Source organism: Lutra lutra, chromosome 2 (genome assembly GCF_902655055.1).
Source record: "Lutra lutra chromosome 2, mLutLut1.2, whole genome shotgun sequence".
Classification (NCBI taxonomy): domain Eukaryota; kingdom Metazoa; phylum Chordata; class Mammalia; order Carnivora; family Mustelidae; genus Lutra; species Lutra lutra.
The window spans coordinates 198,259,564-198,283,245 of record NC_062279.1 but is presented as its reverse complement, the minus strand read 5'-3'; the positions used below and the strand labels follow the sequence as shown (position 1 = coordinate 198,283,245).

At 35.7% G+C, this 23,682-nt stretch overlaps 1 protein-coding gene across 2 annotated transcripts; it reads left to right on the top strand.

Annotated features, from left to right (window-relative positions):
* Positions 1–1,038: 1,038 nt before the first annotated feature.
* LOC125093784 (UDP-glucuronosyltransferase 2B31-like) lies at positions 1,039–23,533 on the top strand. Of its 2 annotated transcripts, XM_047719445.1 has the most exons (6): positions 1,039–1,804; positions 6,658–6,806; positions 8,706–8,837; positions 10,742–10,829; positions 18,446–18,665; positions 23,041–23,533. In XM_047719445.1, the coding sequence occupies exons 1-6, from the start codon at positions 1,081–1,083 to the stop codon at positions 23,318–23,320; spliced, it is 1,593 nt and encodes a 530-aa protein (XP_047575401.1). In that variant the 5' UTR covers positions 1,039–1,080; the 3' UTR covers positions 23,321–23,533. The 2 variants fall into 2 exon arrangements, with proteins under 2 accessions (XP_047575401.1, XP_047575402.1); XM_047719446.1 differs by lacking the exon at positions 18,446–18,665 and having other exon boundaries at positions 23,041–23,237.
* The last annotated feature ends 149 nt before the right edge of the window (positions 23,534–23,682 follow it).

Here is a 23,682-nt window from a genome sequence, read left to right as displayed (position 1 = left end):
GAGGAAGCAGGCTCCCCGCTGAGCAGAGAGCCCGATGTGGGGCTCGATCCCAGGACCCTGAGGTCATGACCTGAGCCGAAGGCAGAGGATTTAACCCACTGAGCCACCCAGGCACCCCTAACTATGCTTTTAAAAAAAGTAATAAAAAAGATTTTTAAAAAGCCCTCACCACACACACACCACACACACACACACACACACAAATTCATGAGGTGTTGGATGTGTTAAATAATTCTGTGGTGCAAACTTTTCACAGTATATAAGGTAAGCGAGTCAGCATGCTGTACACCTTAAATATGCACAATGTTGTATCAATGATATCTTAATAAACTCAGAAAACAAGTTTTTAATGTAAGAAATTATGCTAAATAAGGGATCCAGTCATAAAAGACAATATGATGTATAATTTCATTTGTATGAAATACACAGAACAGATAATAAATACAACAAAAAGTAGATAAAATGTTGACTAGAGCTGGGAGATGCAGAAAATGCAGTTTCATTAGAGGGTAAAAGTTCCTATTTGGGCCGATAAAAGTGCTCTAAAATTGATCATCAGGGTGGTTACACAATTCTGTGAATATACTATGAAACACTGAATTATATACTTAAAATCTGACACTTGTATAGCATATGAATTATATGTCAATCAAATTTTTATGAACAAAACAAAACAAAAATCTCATGAACCATCATATCCAAGAAATAATATTCACCTGTAAAATAACTTTAATTCTTCTGTTAATGGGACTGCAGGCAATGACCTCTCACCACTGTCACTAATGTTCTTACAAAATATATTACAAAAGACAGATAACTTGCACGTGTTAGGTCATTGGCTCTTAGTCAGATGATAGAACTTATAAGGATCAAACAGATATTAAACACATGTGTATACAAATGAAATCATCTGCCTTTGCCGTTTTCCTTATGCCATCCAAATAATCTATTCATTTAATGTGTTTACTTAGAAATGTAAGAGTTATACTTTAACTTACTAATTGATTTCTCCTTGACTTTATATACAAGCAATGGGACAAGGAAACAAGAATTTGCAAAGAAGCATTGCATTCCGCCAGGATGTCTTTGAAGTGGATTTCCGTTCTGCTGCTGCTACAGCTGAGTTGTTACTTCAGCTCTGGGAGTTGTGGAAAGGTGCTAGTGTGGCCCACAGAATATAGCCACTGGATCAATATAAAGACAATCCTCGATGAACTTGTCCAGAGAGGTCACGAAGTGACTGTTCTGACATCTTCAGCTTCCATTCTTGTTAATCCGAATGAATCATCAGCTATCAAGTATGAGATTTTCCCTGCATCCATACTTAAAGATGATTTTAAGGATTTAATCAGAAAAATGCTCGATATGTGGATATATAACTTGCCAAGAGATACATTTTGGACATATTTTTCACAAATGCAAGAAATTATGTGGAAATTTTCTGACTGTATTCAAAAGTTCTGTGAGGATGTAGTTTTGAACAGGAAGCTCATGACCAAACTACAAGAATCAAGGTTTGATGTCATTCTTGCAGACACCGTTGGACCCTGTGGTGAGCTGCTGGCTGAGCTACTTAAAATACCTTTAGTGTACAGTCTTCGCTTCTCTCCTGGCTATGAATTTGAAAAGCAAAGTGGAGGACTTTCTTTCCCTCCATCCTATGTGCCTGTTATTTTGTCAGAATTAAGTGATCAAATGACATTCATGGAGAGAGTAAAAAATATGATATATGTGCTTTATTTTGACTTTTGGTTCCAAACATTTAATGAGAAGAGTTGGGATCAGTTTTACAGTGAAGTACTAGGTAAGTCATGTTTCTAATTGGTAGCATGAAGTCTTAATTCCTAGTGCCTAGGAAGGTGAGTTTGTATTATGTCAGAGGAATTTGTCTTTGTAAATGAAATGATGAAAGGATAATATAAAATGATCTTCCAATCTCACAAATATTATGGAAAGACTTATATGACAGGACCAGTTCCAACTGTGTCATCCATTATTGAGTACATTACACTCCAGGAATTCAATAACCACAAATTAAAGCACTAAGGATTTCTTGAAGCAGTTACATATCTATTCATTGTGTGTTTGTAATACTTTAATTTTTTTTTTTACCTTTTTCTGGATAAAGTGTTTTAAACTTCCTTTGTTATTTATTAACTACAAGTTGAAAATATTACTTTTGATATGCTTTACTTTTTAGAATAATTTTAATGACAGCATATGGAGTCAAGATTTCCCAGATAACCCTTGCCCCCATACATGCATAAGGTTCCCCATTATCAGCATCCCCCACCAGAATGGTACATTTGTTACAACTGATGAACCTACATTGACACATTATTATCCATCCAAAGTGTATAATTTATAGTGGAGTTCACTTTTGGTGGTGTATATTCTATAGGTTTTAGCAAATTTATAATGATATGTATACACCACTATTATATCAGAGTAGTTTCACTGCCTTAAAAATCCTCTCTGCTGTGCCTATTTCCTACATATCCATTTTACTTTACTTTTCCCAGTTAAAAAAAAAAAAGACATTAGAGGGGTTCCTGGATGGCTCAGTTGTTTAAGCGTCTGCCTTCAGCTCAGGTCATGATCCCAGGGTCCTCTGATTGAGCCCTGAATTGGGCTCTCTCTCAGCAGGGAGCCTGTTCCTCCCTCTTGCTCTGCCTGCCTCTTCCCCTGCTTCTGCTCTCTCTCTCTCTGTCAAATAGATAAAATCTTTTTTAAAAAAGACATTAGAAATTTCACTATCTTGATGAAAGCAGAGATGTTAATTGAGGAGTCACATTCTTCTCGTACAACTGTCTATAGAGTATTGAGGATATTATTTCCACTCGTTTCCCTTTTTTAACTTAAAAATAAAAATGTTTTGTCATATTACCTGAAAGATTCCTTCATAACTGGAAGAAATACTGGCTCTATCCCAGACTCAGGAACCTCTAATAAGAAGTTTCTAATGATCACAAATTCTTTTATTAGGGCTTATAAATCATGCTTTAAAGGCCTAAAATCCTGTTGAAGGTGCACATACACATTAATAGTTCACATTTTTTGAAAACTATGTTACTCCATTAAAGAAAAAATGAGTCAAAATTAATAGTGCACATATCTATTTCCATACTTGAAGAAAATATTCTAGCTGTTATTTGCAAATATTATTTAATACACAGATATTATTATGCTCCTTATGTGAACTAAGGACAATGATAAGTACAAGGAGTCAAGTCATACTTTCAAAACTTCACAGTTTTCTTGGAAAGTCTAGGATCTAGGGAATAACTTGCTAAATTATAGAAATGAGACTGAGTACTCTAAGGAAGGTGTTTCCATTGTTTAATTGATTGAGGAGCTCAAATAATTGTTTACATTTGCATCTGTTACTTTTGCAGCATTTCAAAGGAAATAAATGTATGTTTAATTTGATAGTGGCTTAGATTTAATAATTGTTTATGACTGTGAATGTACTACTGTGATGTTAAAAATGAGACTTACACATTGTCTTTCATATATACATATGAACAACATATATAAGTATGTAAATATATATTTGCATCATTATAGATGTTTGTATCATATATGTGTTCTATTATCAAACTACAAATACTTTTAAACATTTTTCAATAAATTATTCCAAATTCCTTTCAGAAAATACCCTAGTATATTCACAAAACATTACTCTCATTTCCTCTACCTGTTGCTTGTTGTAGGGTGTTTTTACTTATTTATTTATTTACTTTTATTTTTCTACCAAGTTTTAATATTTTTTATTAACATATAATGTATTATTTGCCAGAAGGTTATAGGTCTGACTCGTCAGTCTTACACACTTCACAGCACTCAACATAGCATATACCCTCCCCAATATCCATAACCCAGCCATCCTATCCCTACCTCTCCACCCACCAGCATCCCTTGGTTTGTTTCATGAGATTAAGAGTCTCTTATGGTTTTTCTCCCTCCTGATTCCATCTTGTTTCATTTTTTCCATCACTATCCCCCCAAACCCCCACCTTTTCTCTCAAATTCCTCATATCAGAGAGGTCACATGATTATTGTCTTTCTCTGATTGACTTATTTTGCTTAGTATACTACCCTCTAGTTCCATACTGTCATTGTAAATGGCAAGATTTCGATTCTTTTGATGGCTGGATAGTATTCCATTGCATATATATATATGTGTGTGTGTGTGTGTGTGTGTGTGCGCGCGCGCGTGTGTGTGTGTATACATATATATGTGTATATATATATATACACGACATCTTTATCCATTCAACTCTCTGCAAAAGCTTTTGATCTTGATAAATTCCCAATAGTTCATTTTCCCCCTTGTTTTCCTTGCCTCTGGTGATGTTTCTAGGAAGAAGTTGCTGCAGCTGAGGTCAAAGAGGTTGCTGCCTGTGTTCTCCTCAAGGATTTTGATGGATTCCTTTCTCACATTGAGGTCTTTCATCCATTTGGAGTCTATTTTTGTGTGTGGTGTAAGAAAATGATCCATTTTCATTCTTCTGCATGTGGCTGTCCAATTTTCCCAACACCATGTGTTGAAGACACTGTCTTTTTTCCATTGGACATTCTTTCCTGCTTTGTCGAAGATGAGTTGACCATAGAGTTGAGGGTCTATTTCTGGGCTCTCTATTCTGTTCCATTGATCTATGTGTCTGTTTTTGTGCCAGTACCATACTGTCTTGATGATGACAGCTTTGAAATAGAGCTTGAAGTCTGGAATTGTTATGCCACCAACTTTGGCTTTCTTTTTCAACATTTCTCTGGATATTTGGAGACTTTTTTGGTTTCATAAAGATTTTAGGATTATTTGTTCCATTTCTTTGGGGAAAAATTGATGGTATTTTGATAGGGATTGCATTAAATGTGCAGATTACTTTAGGTATCATAGACATTTTCACAATATTTCTTCTTACAATCCATGAGCATGGGAAGTTTTTCCATTTCTTTATGTCTTCCTCAATTTCTTTCATGAGTACTTTATAGTTTTCTGAGTATAGATTCTTTGCCTCTTTGGTTAGGTTTATTCCTAGGTATCTTATGGTTTTGGGTGCAATTGTAAATGGGATCAACTCCTTAATATCTCTTTCTTCTGTCTTGTTGTTGGTGTATAAAAATGCAACTGACTTCTGTGCATTGATTTTATATCCTGACATCAAGTTTTAATTTTCATTTTAATTCTGGTATAGTTAACAGAGTGTTATATTAGTTTCAGGTGTACAATATAGTTATTTAACAATTCTGTACATCACTCTGTGCTCATCCAAAGTGTCCTCCTTAATCCGTCTTCACCTATTGAACCCATCCACTTACCCACAATGCCTCTAGTAATACAGTTTGTTCTTTATAGTGAAGAATCTATTTCTTTGGTGGCCTCTCTCTCTCTTTTTGTCTTTTGCTTTTTTGTTTGGATTCTTAAATTCTACATATAAGTAAAATCATATGATATTTGTCTTTCTCTAATTGACTTATTTTACTTAGCATAATAGTCTCTAGCTACATCCATGTCATTGCAAATTGTGAGACTTCATTTTTTAAAAAATATTTTATTTCTTTATTTGAGAGAGAGAGAGGGATAAAGAGATAAATAGAATCTGAAATATACTCCACACTGAGCACAGAGCCCCACTTGGGGCTCCATCCCACGACCACTAGATCAGGACATGAGCCAAAACCAAGAGTTGGATGCTAAACCAACTGAGCCAGCTGGGTGCCCCAAGCTCTCATTCCTTTTTTTATGGCTGAATAATATTCATTATATAAATATGCCACTTCTCCTTTAGTCATTCATCAGCTGATGAACACTTAAGCTGTTTCCATAATTTGGTTATTGTAGATAATGCTGCCATATACATTGACCCCAATGTTTATGTATCCCTTTGAATAAGTATTTTTGTATGCTTTGGGTAAATACCTAGTAGTGCAATTGCTGAATCATAAAGTACTTCCATTTTTAACTTTTTGAGAAACCTCCACACTTGTTTCTTGTGGCTTTGATTTTAGTCTTTCTGAAAGATGTGAGATGATATCTCATTGGAGTTTTGATTTGCCTTTCCCTGATGATGAGCGGTGTTGAGCATCTTTTCATGAGTCTTTTGGCCAAGTGCATGCCTTCTTTGGAGAAATGTGTGTTCATGTATTCTATCCTTTTTTTAAATTGGATTATTTGGTTTTGGGGTATTGAGTTGTATAAGTTCCTTATATATTTTGGATACTAATTCTTTCTTTAGGGTTTTCTATAATATCATGCCATCTGCAAATAGTGAAAGTTTTGCTTCTTCCTTACCAATTTGAATGGATTTTCTTTCTTTTTGTTGTCTGATTGCAATAGCCAGAACATATAGTACTATGTTGAAAAAAAGTCATAAGAGTGGACATTCTTGTCTTGTTCCTGACTTTGGGGGGAAAGCTCTCAGTTGTTCCTCATTGAATATGATGTTCACTGTGGGTTTTCCATAAAAGGCCTTTATTTTGTCGAGGTGTGTTCCCTCTAAACCAACTTTGTTGAGAGTTTTTATCATGAATAGATGTGTGTCCTTGTCAAGTGCTTTTTCTGCATATATGGAAATGATCATATGGTTTTTCTCCTTTCTCTTACTAATGTGATGTGGGTTTTTTTGGTTTTGTTTGTTTGTTTTTTCCCTTCAGGAAGACCCACTACATTATCTGAGTTAAGGGGGAAGGCTCAAATATGGCTCATTCGAACCTACTGGGATTTTGAATTTCCTCGCCCACTCCTACCAAATTTTGAGTTTGTTGGAGGACTCCACTGTAAACCTGCCAAACCCCTGCCTAAGGTAACTGATTCCTGTCTCTTTTGTTTTATTTGCTTTGAGGCATTTAACTAGTATTCTACTTAGAAATATCATTCCTCAACAATGTTTGTGTGTCCCAACAATATCTGCAGTCAAATCCAATGTTCACTTGCTGTCACTCCAACATTTACACAATTCCTCATTTGAGTCCCAAGGCTTGACATCTTAGAGCATTTATGGGTTTGCTTAGCCTATGAGAACACATGTTTTCTGCCACACACAAAAGCTGGATAAAATCTCAGTAAAGATCATTGGGGGAGGGGCGCCTGGGTGGCTCAGTCAGTTAAGCAACTTACTAAGTTAAGTCAGTAAGTTAAGTCAGTTAAGCTGCTCAGTTCATGATCCCAGGGTCCTGGGATAGAGCCCAAAGGCTCCTTGCTCAGGGGGGAGTCTGCTCCTCCCTCTGCCTCTGCCTGCCACTCTGCCTGATTGTGCTCTCTCTTTCTGACAAACAAATAAATAAAATCTTAAAAAAAAATCATTGGGGAAACATTGTTCTCAACATAATGGGCATAGAAAAAACTACATTTTGTATAAAATAAGGACCACGAATTCTGCATATTTAATAAGGACCAAATTATTTCTACTACTTATACATGAAAAATATTCATAGCATAAAATTGCAAAATAATTCTGTTAGTATATAAGATGATACTTTATGAAAAAAAGCAATAAGGTAATATGTTTTAAGTTGATATTGTGCCTTTAAGACATAAGAAAAACAAGCATCCCTTACTGAATGATTTTATGGTCTCTTCAACATCTTGTTGTCTACCGTTTTATTAGTAATAAGATGAAACTAAGATCTTATTTGAGGGTTAACCTAATACCAATTTTTTTTAAAGATTTTATTTATTTATTTGACAGAGAGAGATCACAAGTAGATGGAGAAGCAGGCAGAGAGAGAGAGAGAGAGAGAGGGAAGCAGGCTCCCTGCTGAGGAGAGAGCCCGATGTGGGACTCGATCCCAGGACCCTAGATCATGACCTGAGCCGAAGGCAGTGGCTTAACCCACTGAGCCACCCAGGCGCCCCAACCTAATACCAATTTTGATTGCAAAATGTTTAAGTGTATATGGTAACTTTCTCAAAGTCTAAATCCTGAGGTAAAACTGGCAAAAGTTCTATTCAGTCTAAAACAAGTGTCCAGGGACAGATAAATCCATAAATATAATGTATTTACAAATAATGGAATATTAGTCATAAAACAGAAGAAATGCCTAACACATACTCTAAAGTGGAAAAGCTTCAGGATGTTACAGAAAGTGAAAGGGAACTATCACAAAAAGACAGATACGGTATGATTCCACTGATACGTGAGGTATGCAGATTAGTCAGATTCATAGAAATACAAAATATAATGATGGTTGCTAAACCTGGTGAAGGAAAGAATGGGGAATTGTTATATAATGGGAACAGAATTTCAATTTAGCAAGATGAAAAAGTTCTGGTGATTGGTTACTGAGCAGTGTAAGTATACACATTATTGACTGCATGCCCGGGAATAGTTAAAATGGTAATTTTTTTGTGTACTTCACCACAATTTAAAGATAAAAACAAACATTATTCTAAAGCTCCTGATACTATTTGGTATCTCTCCTTAGCTGCTTGAAGATTTTTTTTTTTTTGAGATTTATTTATTTGAGAGAGAGTTGGGGGATAGGGAAGGGAGTTGAGAGAGAGAGAAGACCCAGCAGATTCTCCACTGAGTGTAGAGCCAGACTCAGGGCTCAATTGCCCAACCCTGAGATCATGACCTGAGGTAAAATCGAGAGTCAGATACTTAACTGACTGAGCCACCCAAGCACCCCTGAAGAAATTTTTTTAATAGTGTTTGATATGGTGTTCTCCTTTTGTAATGGAACAAATTTTTTCTTCACAGGAAATGGAAGAGTTTGTCCAGAGCTCTGGAGAAAATGGTATTGTGGTGTTTACACTAGGGTCTATGGTCACTAATGTGCCAGAGGAAAAAGCCAATGTGATTGCATCTGCCCTTGCACAGATTCCACAAAAGGTTAGATAAAGTAATTTAATCCTATACAACTGCTTAACGAGTCTGTTAAACCGTATAAAGAGTTTGTTTACCCTTTCCTTCATGACATGGAAACCATGATGATAGATCCAATTTATCTCAGATATGAGCAAAATACACATGGCAAATGGCAAAATAGTACAGAAGGTGTTTTGACAATAACTTTGGCATTAACATTGAGATCAGAAAGAAATATATTTAGGAGGAATATATTTAGGAGATACAGTGTAACATTTGCTATTATAATGTATCGTGGGCAGATACAGAAATCACCAAATTCTATCCTTTCATTCCCTCCTTCTCCTTACAGGATTTCCAAGGGCACTGAAAAACACATAGATATTCTCTGAAAGGAGTTAAATTTCAACAGTTATGTTAAGCAGGAACTGATAAAAGTCTGAAAAGCTTCATGCAGTTTATGCTTGCTGGATAATCCAGGTTTCTTTTCCTTCCACTAGCTTTTTGAGAAAAGCCAACTCAGTATGCTCTTCATAGAAAGGATGCCCAGGGCACACCAAGCTATGTTTTGGCAATTGTCCAGCCTAGATGATTCAGGGAAAGAGAAAAACTGACACGAATGGTTGACTGGACCCTGTTAAGAGTAAAATAAATGAAAAGGGAGGAGATGAGTCCACCCCTCTAGGTGACCCTGTGCTTAGTAATAGTGGTTCCAAACGACTTTGACTGAGCAGAATAGTAACTCCTCCTGATTAAGGAAGGAAATGGAAATTTATTAAGGGGTCAACTAGAAACAAGCCTAGGAAGGGAAAGTTTCAGATGCCTCTTTTTACGTAAAATATAGTAGTATATTATTTTCTGATATATATAGAAAACACCTGGAGTATTTGGGTATTTGTGAACTACTTTTTGGTTACTGATATAGTTTCTCTTTATGCTAATGTTCACTTAATATCTAAAGTTACTTGAACATTTGCATAACAAATATGTGTTAACCAATGTAAACCATCATCCAGTTTATGCAGATTACTGGGGAATTCTAAAATCAATCTATTTTGGTACTGGGAATGGAAATTGCTTGGGTATAGAACTCATATTAATCCATGCTATCAATGTTTTGTAGTGCATCACTGAAGTGTTAACAATCAGTTAAATAAAATGTAGCATCATCACAGTTTTGGATGTTTTTCAACAGCTGCACTTTTATTTCTGAAGTTCCACTAGGCTCTTCTTTGTAACATTTAAAGAATTTCCACACCAAGAAATAGTAATAGTAATCTGGATTCATGCAAAAAATTACCTTTTTCTTGGAGGTAGTGCCTAATAATTAGTAATGTAAAAGAAATTATAGGTACTAAGAGAAGTTATTTATATTAATAAATTACTGGTAAGCAGAAATATTTATTTCTCACAAACAACAGATTGCATACTTAGATTTTTTTGTATATCAAAAGATGTAAAACTCTAATAAAATAACATATGGAACAAGTGGATATACATGAACTCCCTCCTGTAACACTTCAAAAGAAATAAATAGGTAATATTACATTTGAAGATGATAGCAATTATAATAGATAAAACAAAACAAATGTGTAGATCTTAGTAATTTCCAAGTTGTTTGCACTAGAATTATAATAACTACCTAAAAATTTCTTAAATACTTATATTTGTCATTGTTTATCTCATTTGTCTAATCTCTATGTGTGAACGTCATGATTACATTCATACCTGATTGAATATAAAAATAAGTAAAAAATGTGGGTATTTTATTATACCAGCATTTTGGAAGTCTCATTTTTAATATATTTGTCCTGTTATTTATCAGTCAGTAAAAGGGGTCTAATTAGATTTTCTCTCAATTTCTTTAAAATTCTAATATGCTATAACTTCAAAGTTTCAACTCATGAAATAGGGATTTTCTTTAACAGGTTCTATGGAGATTTGCTGGCAAAGAACCAGAAAACTTAGGGCCAAATACTCGGCTGTATGAGTGGATCCCCCAGAATGACCTCCTTGGTAAGAATCTGGAAAACCTTGAATTCAAGTAATGCTAAAAAAAATGATAAGAGCTCCCAAGAAGCAAATTGATTGAACATTCATTAATGAAAAATTCAAAAACAAAACTTAACTTCTTTACATTTATTTTGCCATGCTAGGGGGAAAAAGATCAGATACGGGATGTTATTATACACAGTCACGTTCCTTATGGCTAGAATCAAAGTATCTTTATTTCATGTATAATTACTTCTCAAGGGTAATTTTCTAATTTTTAATTAAATTAAATGCAAATAGCCAACATAGAGTGCGTCATTAGTTTCAGTTGTACTGTTCAGTAATTTATCAATTGCATGTAACACCCAGTGCTCACCCATCAAGTGCCCTCCCTAATGTCCATCACCCAATTACACTATCCCTCATCCACCTCCCCTCCAGCAGCCCTTGGTTTGCTCCCTATAGGGGCAAACTATAGCAAACTATAAGTTTGTCTCCCTGTATGATTTCTTTCCATTCTGTTTTCCCTCCTTCCCCTATATTCCTCTGTGCTCTTTCTTATATTCCACATATGGGTGAAAGGATAAGATTATTGTCTTTCTCTGATTGATTTATTTCATTCAGCATAATACCCTCCAGTTCCATCCCTGTCAATGTAAATGGTAAGTATTCAACATTTATGATGGCTAATATTCCATTGCATAAATATACCATATTATCTTTATCCATTCATCTGTCCGTGGATATCTAAGCTCTTTCTACAGGTTGGCTATTGTGGACATTGCGGCTATAAACACTGGGGTTTATAGCAGTGCTCCTTCAGGTCAATACATTTGTATCTTTGAGGTAAATACCTAGAAATGCAATTGCTGGGTCATAAGGTAGCTCTGTTTTTAACATCTTGAGGAACCTCCATAATATTTTCCAGAGTGACTGCACCAGCTTGCATTCCCACCAACAGTGTTAGAGGGTTTCCCTTTCTCCACATCCTCTCCAACATTTGTTGTCTCCTGTCTTGTTAATTTTAGCCATTCTGACTGGTGTAAGGTGGTATCTCACTGTGGTTTTGATTTGTATTTCCCTGATGCCAAGGGATGTTAAGCATTTTTTCATGTGCCTGTTGGCCATTTTTATGTCTTCTTTGCAGAAATGTCTGTTCATGTCTTCTGCCCATTTCTTGAGTGGATTATTTGTTCTTTTGGGTGTTGATGTAGTTCTTTATAGATCTTGGATATCAGCCCTTTATCTAATATGTCATTTGCAAATATCTTCTCCCACTCCGTAGGTTGCCTTTTAGTTTTGTTGACTGTTTCCTTTGCTGTGCAGAAACTTTTTGTCTCAATGAAGTCCCACCAGTTCATTTTTGCCTTGTTTACCTTGCCTTTGGAGACATGTCTAGCAAGAAGGTGCTGTGGCTGAGGTTGAAGAGGTTGCTACCTGTGTTCTCTAGAATTTGGGTGGATTCCTGTCTCACAGTTAGGTCTTTCATCCATTTTGAGTTTATCTTTGTGCATGGTGTAGGAAATAGTCCAGTTTCATTCTTCTACATGTGGCTGTCCAATTTTCCTAGCACAATCGATTGAAGAGACTGTCCTTTCTTCATTGGATATTCTTTCCTACTTTGTGAAAGATTAATGGGCCATAAAGTTGAGGGTTCGTTTTTGGGTTCTTTTCCATTGATCTTCTTCTTTTCCATTGATCAAAGTATCTGTTTTTGTGCCAATACCACACTGTCTTGATGATTACAGTTTTGTAAATAGAGCTTGAAGTCCACAATTGTGATGCCACCAACTTTGGTTTTCTTTTTCAATATTCCTTTTTTCTACATTCCTTTCAACATTCCTCTCTCAACATTTCTTTTTCAACATTTGGGGTGTTTTCTGGAACCATACAAATTTTAGGATTATCTGTACCAGCTCTTTGAAAATTTTTGATGGTATTTTGATTGAGATTGCACTGAATGTGTAGATTGTTCTGGGTACCATAGACTTTTTAACAATATTTATTCTTCCAATCCATAAACATGGAATATTTTTTCATTTCTTAGTGTCCTCCTCAAATTCCTTCACAAGTCTTCTGTAATTTTTAGAGTACAGATCCTTTACCTCTTTGGTTAGTTTTATTCCAATGTATCTTATGGTTTTGGGTGCAATTTTAAATAGGATAGACTTCTTAATTTCTCTTTCTTCTGTCTCATTGTTAGTGTATATAAATGCAACTGATTTCTGTGGATTGATTTTATTTCCTGCCATGTGGCTGAATTCCTGTCTCAGTTCTAGCAATTTGGGGGTAGAGTGTTTGGGGTTTTCCACATAAGGTATCATGTCATCAGCAAAGAGTGAAAGTCTGACTTCTTTGCCAATTTGAATGCATTTTATTTCCTTTTGTTGTCTGACTGCTGAGGCTAGGACTTCCGGTACTATATGAACAAAAATGGTGTGAGTGGGCATCCCTGTCGTATTCCTGACCTTAGAGGAAAAGCTCTGTGTTCCCCCCATTGAGAATGATATTCGCTGTGGGCTTCTCATAGATGGCTTTTATGATATTGAGATAGGTTTCCTCTCTGCCAACACTGTGGAGAGTTTTAATCAAGAAACATACTGTGTTTTGTCAAATGTTTTTCTGCATCTATAGAGAAGGACATATATGGTCCTTGCCCTTTCTTTTATTAATGTGATGTATTACATTGATTGGTTCATTCAAGCCCAGGAATAAATCTCATACCATTGTGGTGAATAATCCTTTTAATGCACTGTTGGATCTTATTGGCTACTATCTTGGTGAGAAATTTTGCATCCATGTTCATCAGGAGTATTGCTCTCTAATTCTCCTTTTTGCTGGGGACTTTGGTTTGGAAATCAAGGTAATGCTGGCCTCATAAGATGAGTTCAGAAGTTTTCCTTCCATTTATATTTTTCGAAACAGCTTCAGAAGAATAGGTATTATTCTTCTTAAATGTTTGGTAGAATTCCCATGGGAAGCCATCGGCTCTCGTCTCTTGTTGGTTGGGAGATTTCTTCTCACTACTTCAGTTTCCTTCCTGGTTATCAGTGTGTTCACATTTTCTATTTCTTCTTGTTTCAGTTTTAGTAGGTTATACGTTTCCAGAAATGTAGCCATTTCTTCCAGATTGCCTAATTTGTTGGCATATAGTTGCTTATAATATGTGCTTAAAATTATTTGTATTTCCTTGGTGTTGAGCATGATCTCTCCTCTTTCATTCATGATTTTATTAATTTGGGTCCTTTCTCCTTCTTTTTGATGACATGGCTGGGGATTTATTGATGTAATTAACTCTTTGAAAGAACAAGCTTCTAGTTTCATTGATCTGCTCTACTCTTTTGGTTTCTATTTCATTGATTTGTGCCCTAATCATTATTATTTTTTCTTCTGCTTGGTGTAAGCTTTATTTGCTGTTCTTCCTCCAGCTTCTTTAGTTTTAAAGTTAGTTGTGTATTTGAGACTTTTCTATTTTTTTGAAAGAGGTTTGCATTGCTATGTACTTCCATCTTAGGACCGCCTTTGCTGCATCCTAAAGGTTTTGAACAGTTGTGTTTTCGTTCTCATTAGTTTCCATGCAACTTTATAATTCTTTAATATCCTGGTCAACTATTCATTCTTTAGTAGAATGCTCTTTTACCTTCAAATGTTGAGTTCCTTCCAAACATCCTATTGTAATTGAGTTCAACTTCAAAGCATCATGCCCTGAAAATATGCTGGGGATAATCCCAATCATTTGATATGGGTTGAAAAACAATTTGTGACACTGTATGTGATTTATTCTGGAGAATGTTCCATTTGCACTTGAGAAGAATGTGTATCCTGTTGCTTTAGATGGAATGCTCTGTATATATCTGTGAAGTCCATCTTATCCACTGTGTCATCCAAAGCCTTTGTTTCCTTGTTGATCTTCACTTAGATGTCCATTACAGTGAGTGGGATATTGAAATTCCCTATTATTGTATTACTATCAATGTGTTACTTTAATTTGATTATTAATATACATATAAATATCACTGCTCCCAAGTTAGAAGCATACATATTTATAATTGTTAGATCTTCTTGTTGGAAAGACCCTTTAATTATGATATAGTGTTTCTCCTCATCCTTTTCTACAGACTTTGGTTTAAAATCTGATTTTTCTGATATGAGGATTTCCACCCTAGCTTTCTTTTGATGCCCATTAGCATGAAAAATGGTTTTCCACCCCCTCACTTTCAATCTGGAGGTGTCTTTGAGTCTAAAATGTGTCTCTTGCAGACAGCATATCAATGCATCTTGCTTTTTTTTATGTAATCTGATACCCTATGTCTTTCAGTTAGTCCATTTAGCCCATTTACATTCAGAGTAACTATTGAAAGATATGAGTTTAGTGCTATTGTACTAACTGTAAAGTCACTGATTCTGTAGGTTGTCTCTGTTCCTTTCTGGTCTATGTTACTTTTGGACACTCTCTTCACTTAAAGGATCTCCTTTAATATTACTTTTAGAGCTGGTTTAGTGATCAGAAATTCTTTGAGTTTCTGGTTGTCCTGGAAGCCTTTGCTCTCTCCTATTTTGAATGACAGCCTTGCTGGAGAAAGTATTCTTGGTTTCCTATTTTTCTTATTTAGCACTCTAAATATATCATGCCAGTCTTTTCTGGCTTGCCAGGTCTCTTGGATAGGTCTTCTGCAAGTCTAATGTCTCTATCTTCGTAGGTTATGGACCTCTTGTCCCATGCTGCTTTCAGGATTTTCTTTTTGTCTCTGAGATTTGCAAGTTGTATTGTTATGTGTCAAGGTGTTGATCTATTTTTATTGATTTTCAGGGGGATTCTCTGTGCCTTCTGGACTTGAATGCCTCTTTCCTTCCTCAGATTAGGGAAATTCTCAGCCATGATTTGCTCAAATATGCCTCATGGACCACTTCTCCTCTTCCTCTTGGACCCCAAAAACTCTAATATTATTTTGTTTTATGGGATCACTGATTTATCAAATTCCCCCCTTACCCTCAGGTTCCATTAGTTGTTTTTCTTGCTTTTCTCTGGCTTCCTTCCTTCCTTTCCATCATCTTGTCTTCTAAGTCACTGACTCTCTCTTCTGCCTCATTTACCTTAGCTGTAAGAGCATCCATTTTAGATAGAATCTCAGTTAAAGTATTCTTAATTTAAGCCTGATTAGATTTTATTTCTGCATTAAGAGATTCTCTAATGTGTTTTATGCTTTTTTCAAGCCCACTTAGTAACTTTATAATCATTATCCTAATTTCCAGCTCTGACATTTTACTTATATACATTTTGCTTATATCTGTGGTGGAGAGTATTACTTATGGTTCTTTCTTTTGTTGTGATTTCTTCCATATATATATATATTTATATTTCTCTCTCTCTCTCTCTCTATATATATATATACTCATCATTTTACCCAGAGAAGAATGGAAGAATGAGACAACAAAGTAAAAAATATCAACCACAATTCAAATGAAACACACACTAGACAAATCCAAACCGGTCAGAAACTAAAAAAGAAAAAGAAAAAAAAAAGGGTAGGGAGAGAGATTATAATCTCCCAGGTGGATAAAACATGGTGATCCACTGGGTTCTGGTTGTATTTTGGTCTGTCACAAGACACTAAATCCCAAAAGTGTAAAGAAAGCAAAACTTATATAAACAAAAATAAAATTGCAACAGTGAAAGGAAGCTAAAAATGATGAATAAATCTATAAAATGTAAATTTTAAAATGAAAGTTAAAAAATACTTAAAAACAAAGAATTGATAAAATAAGAAATCAGTTGCGGTGCCTGGGTGGCTAAGCCACTTAAGCTATTGCCTTTGGCTCCGCTCATGATCTCCAGGTTTTGAGAGCGAGCCCTGCATCTGGTTCCCTCCTCAGCATGGAAACTGCTTCTCTCTCTCTTTCCCTCTGCGATTCCCCCCTGTTCATTCTCTCTCTCACACACATATAAACAATATGTTTTAAAAAAATAAAATAAGCAACCAGCTGAAAAAGAAAAAAAAGAATAAAAGAACAAGAGATTTTAAACTGAAAGTTAAATGACTCTTGAGAAAAAACTGAATTCTATATACTATTTTCCCCCAGTGCTGGAGTTTTATAGTCCTCCATGCTCCAAAAACTGGGTGTTCCCTGTTGTTTCTGCTGGTCTTCTAGGAGAAGGGCCAACTGCACTGATTCTCAGGTGTCTTTGCCTAGGCAGATTTGCACAACACCTTGCCAGGAGCTGGGCTCAGTGTAAGATTTCTGATTGTTCTATGTGGCTTTTGTTCACTGAAGACCCTCTGTGCCTCTTTGGAGGATGAAAATAAAAATGGCTGCATGCCAGTCTCCAGCCCTGGAGCTCAAAGATCACAGCCCCTTCTCTTCAGCAAGTCTTCAGGGATAAGCAGTTTTCAGTTCTGTGTGTGCCAAACTGCAGACTTGTGTGGTGTGCACCCACGCTGATCCTCCCAGTGGAAGGTGGAGGGTCACCACATTTCTGCCCTTTGGCGGTCCCCCACATAGAGAATGGTCACCCGATCATGGTACAGTTTGCAGTTTATGGCAAACCGAGCTGAGAGCCCCCTCCTTGTCTCACTGAACATAACTGGTTTCTCTGCTCTAATGGATTGGGAATTCTGCAGCCCAGGCACCCCTGTTTTTTCTGTGAGCCCAGGGATCCTGAGACAACACTGTCCCACCTAGGATTCTGCCCCACTTTGCCACCTGAGCACCTTTCAGGCAGGACATCTCTCCCTGGAACAGACTTCTAAAGAGTCTGAATTTACCCTTCAGGGCTAAATCACTTTCTGGTAGCCAGCTTACGGACGTTCTCTCCCCCAACCATTTATCTTCTGAATATACCCTCAGATTAATTTTTCTGCAACTCCCACCTTGCAAAAAGTGCCCACTTTTTATTTGTAGAACTTCAGCAAATCTGTTCTTACATCTCAAGTTGAATTCATATGGTTTGAAACCCCACTACAGAATAGTTTGATAGTTATCTGGCTAAATTCAGGGACAAGATGAAATGAGGTCCTTTACTCTTCCACCATCTTGCCTCTCCCAATAAATTTTTAGTAACTAAATGGATCATCACTTTGTCTCCTAATTCTCCCACTTTATTCCTATCTTTTCTCATTCTGAATGGGTATTCAGTGGTAATGAAAAATTACCAGTGACTCTACACTTTCTCCAGGAAAACACCATAATCTTTTTCATGAAGTCATAACACATTTCATGATAAAGTGCAGTGTTTCTTTCCCCTGACTTGAACCACCACTATCATACTTCCTGTTGCCTTGACACTCTACATGTTAGACTCAGTGACTTTACTGTTTAAGAGACTACGTTCTATGTTTTAATATGCCACCTCCTTTTCTTTTCTTTTCTTTTCTTTTTTTTTTTTGCACATGCTATTCTTTATCCAGAATTTTCCCTTTCAATCTGTCTGTTCAGCCATCTTATAACCATTTTTCAAGTTACAACTACCACACCAATTTTCATTTACTTCTCCAGCAGATTTTTGCTCTTCTTGCTCTGGGATCTAAAAGACATTTTAATGCTATTTCATATGTACTGTACTATGTGCCTTATGCTGCTAAACTCTCCTTTTTTTTCTAAGAATTATAATTACTAATGTGCTGAGATTCACCTAATCCTAGGTCATCCAAAAACCAAAGCCTTTGTAACTCATGGTGGAACCAATGGCATCTATGAGGCGATCCACCATGGGATTCCAATGGTGGGCATTCCCTTGTTTGCGGATCAACCTGATAACATTGCTCACATGAAGGCCAAGGGAGCAGCTGTCAGTCTGGATTTCCACACACTGTCTAGCACAGATTTGCTCAATGCATTGAGGATGGTCATTAATAATCCTTCGTGAGTATTATAATTTTTTTTCATTAATAGTATTTAGAGATAGATTCTTCTTTTTTTTATTTATAATTTTTTTTTATTTTTTATAAACATATATTTTTATCCCCAGGGGTACAGGTCTGCGAATCGCCAGGTTTACACACTTCACAGCACTCACCATAGCACATACCCTCCCCAATATCCATAACCCCACCCCCCTCTCCCAACCCCCTCCCCCCATCAACCCTCAGTTTGTTTTGTGAGATTAAGAGTCACTTATGGTTTGTCTCCCTCCCAATCCCATCTTGTTTCATTTACTCTTCTCCTACCCCCTCAACCCCCCATGTTGCATCTCCTCTCCCTCATATCAGGGAGATCATATGATAGTTGTCTTTCTCTGATTGACTTATTTCGCTAAGCATGATACCCTCTAGTTCCATCCATGTCGTAGATTCTTCTATCAATGATGACTATGCATTTCATCCTATATTTAAGAAGCTAATTTTGAAATTTTAATATGTATAACTGATCTTAAACCTATCTTTGTTTTCAACCAGACATTTATTGCAAAGTTGCTTTTCAACCCCATTGATTTAATGGGCTGCAACAATTTTCTATATGAGCAAATGCAAAAGTTATATATGGAATTGTAAGGACACATTTTAAAAAATATGACAGAATTCCTAGAATGAAAGAATGAAGAATTTGCTGTTATGTAAAATAATTTTCAATTCAGCACCAAAAATTTCCAAAACTATAAATCTTTTTGCCCAAGAATTAATTTTAATTTTTACTTTAATATATTTTATAATATGATTTATGTACCATAATATTTAAGGTACAAAAAATCAAACATATATGGTATGTTACAGAATTATGAAGCCATGACTATAATCTAAGCTTGGGACATTTTCATTAACCTAAAAAAGAATTGCATATGACTTAGAAGTCATTTTCCATTCCTCTTGTCTTAAGTAAACAATCTCCTTTCTGTGTCTCCTAATTGCTATATTCTGGATATGTCATACAAATGGAATCATACAATTTATGGCCTTTTGCACCTGGCTTCTTTCACTTGGCATGTTTTTGAGTTTCACTGATGTGGTAGTTTTGCATTGCTGAATAATATCCTATGGTATGGATATATTACAATCTATTTTTCATTCATCAGTTCATGAACATTTTGGTTATTTCCACATTTAGGAGTTATAAATATTACTACATATGTTATTGTGTGAACAATAACATAAAAAAGAAATTTGTCACTTCTTTTGGAAGTGAAAGGAAATTTTTGGAAATTCTAGGAGTAGAATTGCTGGTCATATGTTAACTCTGTGAAGAACTGCCAAATTGATATTCAAATGAGACGCACCATTTTACATTTCCACCAGCTGAGTATGGGAGATCCAAGTTCCCTACATCATTACCAACACTTGTTATCATCTTTCTTTTTTTTTAAGATTTATTTATTTATTTATTTGACAGACAGAGATCACAAATAGGCAGAGAAGCAGGCAGAGAGAGAGGGGGAGCAGGTTCCCCTCTGAGCAGGGAACCTGATGTGGGGCTTGATCCCAGGACCCCGAGATCACGACCTGAGCTGAAAGCAGAGGCTTAACCCACTGAGCCACCCAGGTGCCTCTATCATCTGTTTTATTACAGACATCCCAGTGAGTGTGAAGTGGTCTCTCTTGTGCTCTTGATTAGTATTTCCCTTAGAGCCCAAGTTATTAAGCATCTTTTCATATGCCAGTTGCCATCCATGTGTCCTCTTTAGAGAAATGTCTATTCCAATTCTTTGATAATTTTTAAATTTGATTATTTGTCTCATCTTATTAAAGAACTTGTTATGTGTTATGAATATAACACATTAACAGATAGATGATTTGTTAATGTTTTCTTCCATTCTGGTTGACTTGATTTTTCACTTTCTTGATGGTGTCCTTTGAAGAGAAAACTTTTTAAAGATGATAAGACAAATAAAGAAATTTTCTATATTACACAAGAAAATAATGTGTGGGAATTTGTAGTGCCTAGCACAGTAACCATGAATTTGGTATTTGTTACTACTATCACTATTAATATTATGTTAGGAGGGTATCATCTAAAGAAATACTGAAAAATTTATTATTGTGAAGAAAATGGTAGAACAATGAATTAATAAAATACTTTAAATAGATAAGAAAGAAAAAGAAATATATGGCAGGTTGGAGAAATAGAACAGAAAATAGAGAATGAGACAGTAGGTAAAAATATGAATATGCCAGCACTTACATTAAACTTAAACAGATTACATAATTTAAAGACAAAGTTTGTCAGAATGCATTTTAAAAACTATATACTGTTTAAAAGACATGTTCAAACAGAAATGTAGAAGAGGATTTTAAGTACAAAGGCAGAAAATGATCTATTTTAGCAGTTACCATTTAGAAAGATGTGCCTATGTGACTATCAGACATGGTACTCCAGAATCACTAACAAAAATAAAGATACATATTTCATAATGATACATGGACTGATCTGTCAAAACAACACAAATTAATAACTGGTGACACCTACTATGAAAATATCAAAATGCAGCAGATGTAGACAAAAGAACAAACAAATACACAACTCTACAGTCATAATACTGAGTTTTCAAACATCTTTCTCAATAACATAGAAAAAGAAAAGAAAAAAGAAAGAAGAAAGGAAGAAAGGAAGGATGGATGGACAGAGAAGATAATGGAATGACTAAATTCCTAAATGATTTCAAGGATTCAATTTGAAATATAATCTATTCGACATACATATACATCATAATATATAACACAACAGAGAATACATATATTTCCAGAATGGAATAGATACTGGAATTAATCATATGCTGGGCTATACACCAAGAGTAAATTTGAAAAATATAAATCATCAACAGTATACTGTCCAGCCTTACTGGAATTCACTTAGAAATTGTCGAAAAGAAAGATAACAGTAACATCTCTAAATTTTGGAAATTAAGCAATATACTTCTACATAATTCAGTCAATAAAGAAATCACAACCCTAAATAACCTTATTCTCAGCAATTCCACTTTCACATTATATACAAACACAACTGTATGAACTTGTAAATCTAAAGAAATACACAAGATTTTTATGACAGCTTTAGTAATAACGATTAAAAAATTGTTAACACAAATGTCCACTGATCATTAAATGAAGAAATACTCTGTGGTATTGCCAAACAATGGAATACTATACAGTAATAGAATTAACCGACAACTATTAGACAAAAGACAAAAGGAAATGAGTGTTATCTTGTTATTCTGAAACATAAATAATAAAAGCTAATCTATCATGACTAAAAGTTTCAGAAAAGATGGGATCCTCCTGGATATTGTGTGATACCCCATATCAATACTTAGTAGTAGGTATATTATTATATCCACTTCACAATAATATTCTAGTTAACTTTGAATTTAGGAGCTATTCAGTTAAGACTATGTGCATTTTTCTTATGTTATATATTTAAATGTTATTATGGAAAATATATTTTAAAATTCTAGGTTTCAAAGAGTAGCACACACACGCATGCACACACACACACATCCCATTGGCTAAGAGTGCTTTGATAGTGTGGCCCAGAAAAGTCTGAGATGGAACACAGAGCTGGGTCATCTATCAAGATGTAGAAGCAGCTTTGGAGTGTTGCAGGGAGAAGTGTCTATCAGAGAGACAGGAGAGAGACAGAAAGTGCAAAGGTGCTTAAGTGAGGACATGTTTGGCAACTTCAGTGAACTCCTAGCAGGGCTTTATGCCTACAACAGAGTGTACATGGGACAAAGTGACAGGAGGAGAGGTTGCCAGGGGGCTGTATCTGTAAGATCCTATAGACCAAAATCCATAGCTGGATTTTATTCTAAAGGTAATGAGAAGCCAGATGGAAATTTTGAGCAGGGAAGTGCCATGATCTGATATCGGTTTCAAAAATCAGACTGGCTATATGATGGAAAATATAGAGTAGAGGGTAGAAGAGTGGAGACAGGGACCAGTGAGGTGGCATTTTACTTACCATGACACAATTCCCTTTGCTCCTTCATGAGGTCATTCTATAAGTGCATTCCCACCACCTCATTTACAGCTATTACAAGGGCCCATAGCATTTTCTCTGTTAGAAAAGATCAAACTATCCTCACTGAACTTCCATTTTCACTTCTTAGAATAGTTGGTGATGGGAAAATTCCAATTCAAATGCCAAATCTCCAGTGCGGATCCAAATAAAAAAACATACTGCTTCTGTAACTCTATGACATATATTTTGAAGCATTTTTATGGCACTTTTCAAAAACCTTTCATGGGAATTATACGAGTAGGCAAATGAGCTTCCTTTCAATGTCGGTATCTTTATGTTTCTGCTTTAGATACAAAGAGAATGCTATGAGATTATCAAGAATTCACCACGATCAGCCTATAAAGCCCTTGGATCGAGCAGTCTTCTGGATAGAGTTTGTCATGCGCCACAAAGGAGCCAAACACCTCAGGCCAGCCTCCCATGACCTCACCTGGTTTCAGTACCACTCTTTGGATGTGATTGGGTTCCTGCTGGCCTGTGTGGCAGCTGCTATATTTGTCACCACACAGTGTTGTCTGTTTTGTTACCGGAAGTTTGTAAAAACAGGGAAGAAGGAAAAAAAGGAGTAGTTACATCGGGGGCCTCAAGCTGGTATGCCTCATAAATGGGACTCATCCAGTTTATTTCAGCAAGAAGCTGTGATAGAAGGTTTCTTCCTCCTGTGACAAAATGATTTTCACCACTTAGCTTCTCAGATCAAAATCTGTTTTCAAGGGATTTACAGCCTATTTAAGAGTTAGAAATGTCATGCCAAAAGGAAAACTTGGAAAAAATAAATAAAATAAAAATAAAACTGTATGGGTATTTATTGAAACTTATTATTCTAAATCAAAAATCATCTCCCTCCAAAAGTTATTGATCTTAACTGTGTTTCAAACATTGGGTATGCACACAAGAACATTATGAAAGCTATGCAGAATATCTTTATTAT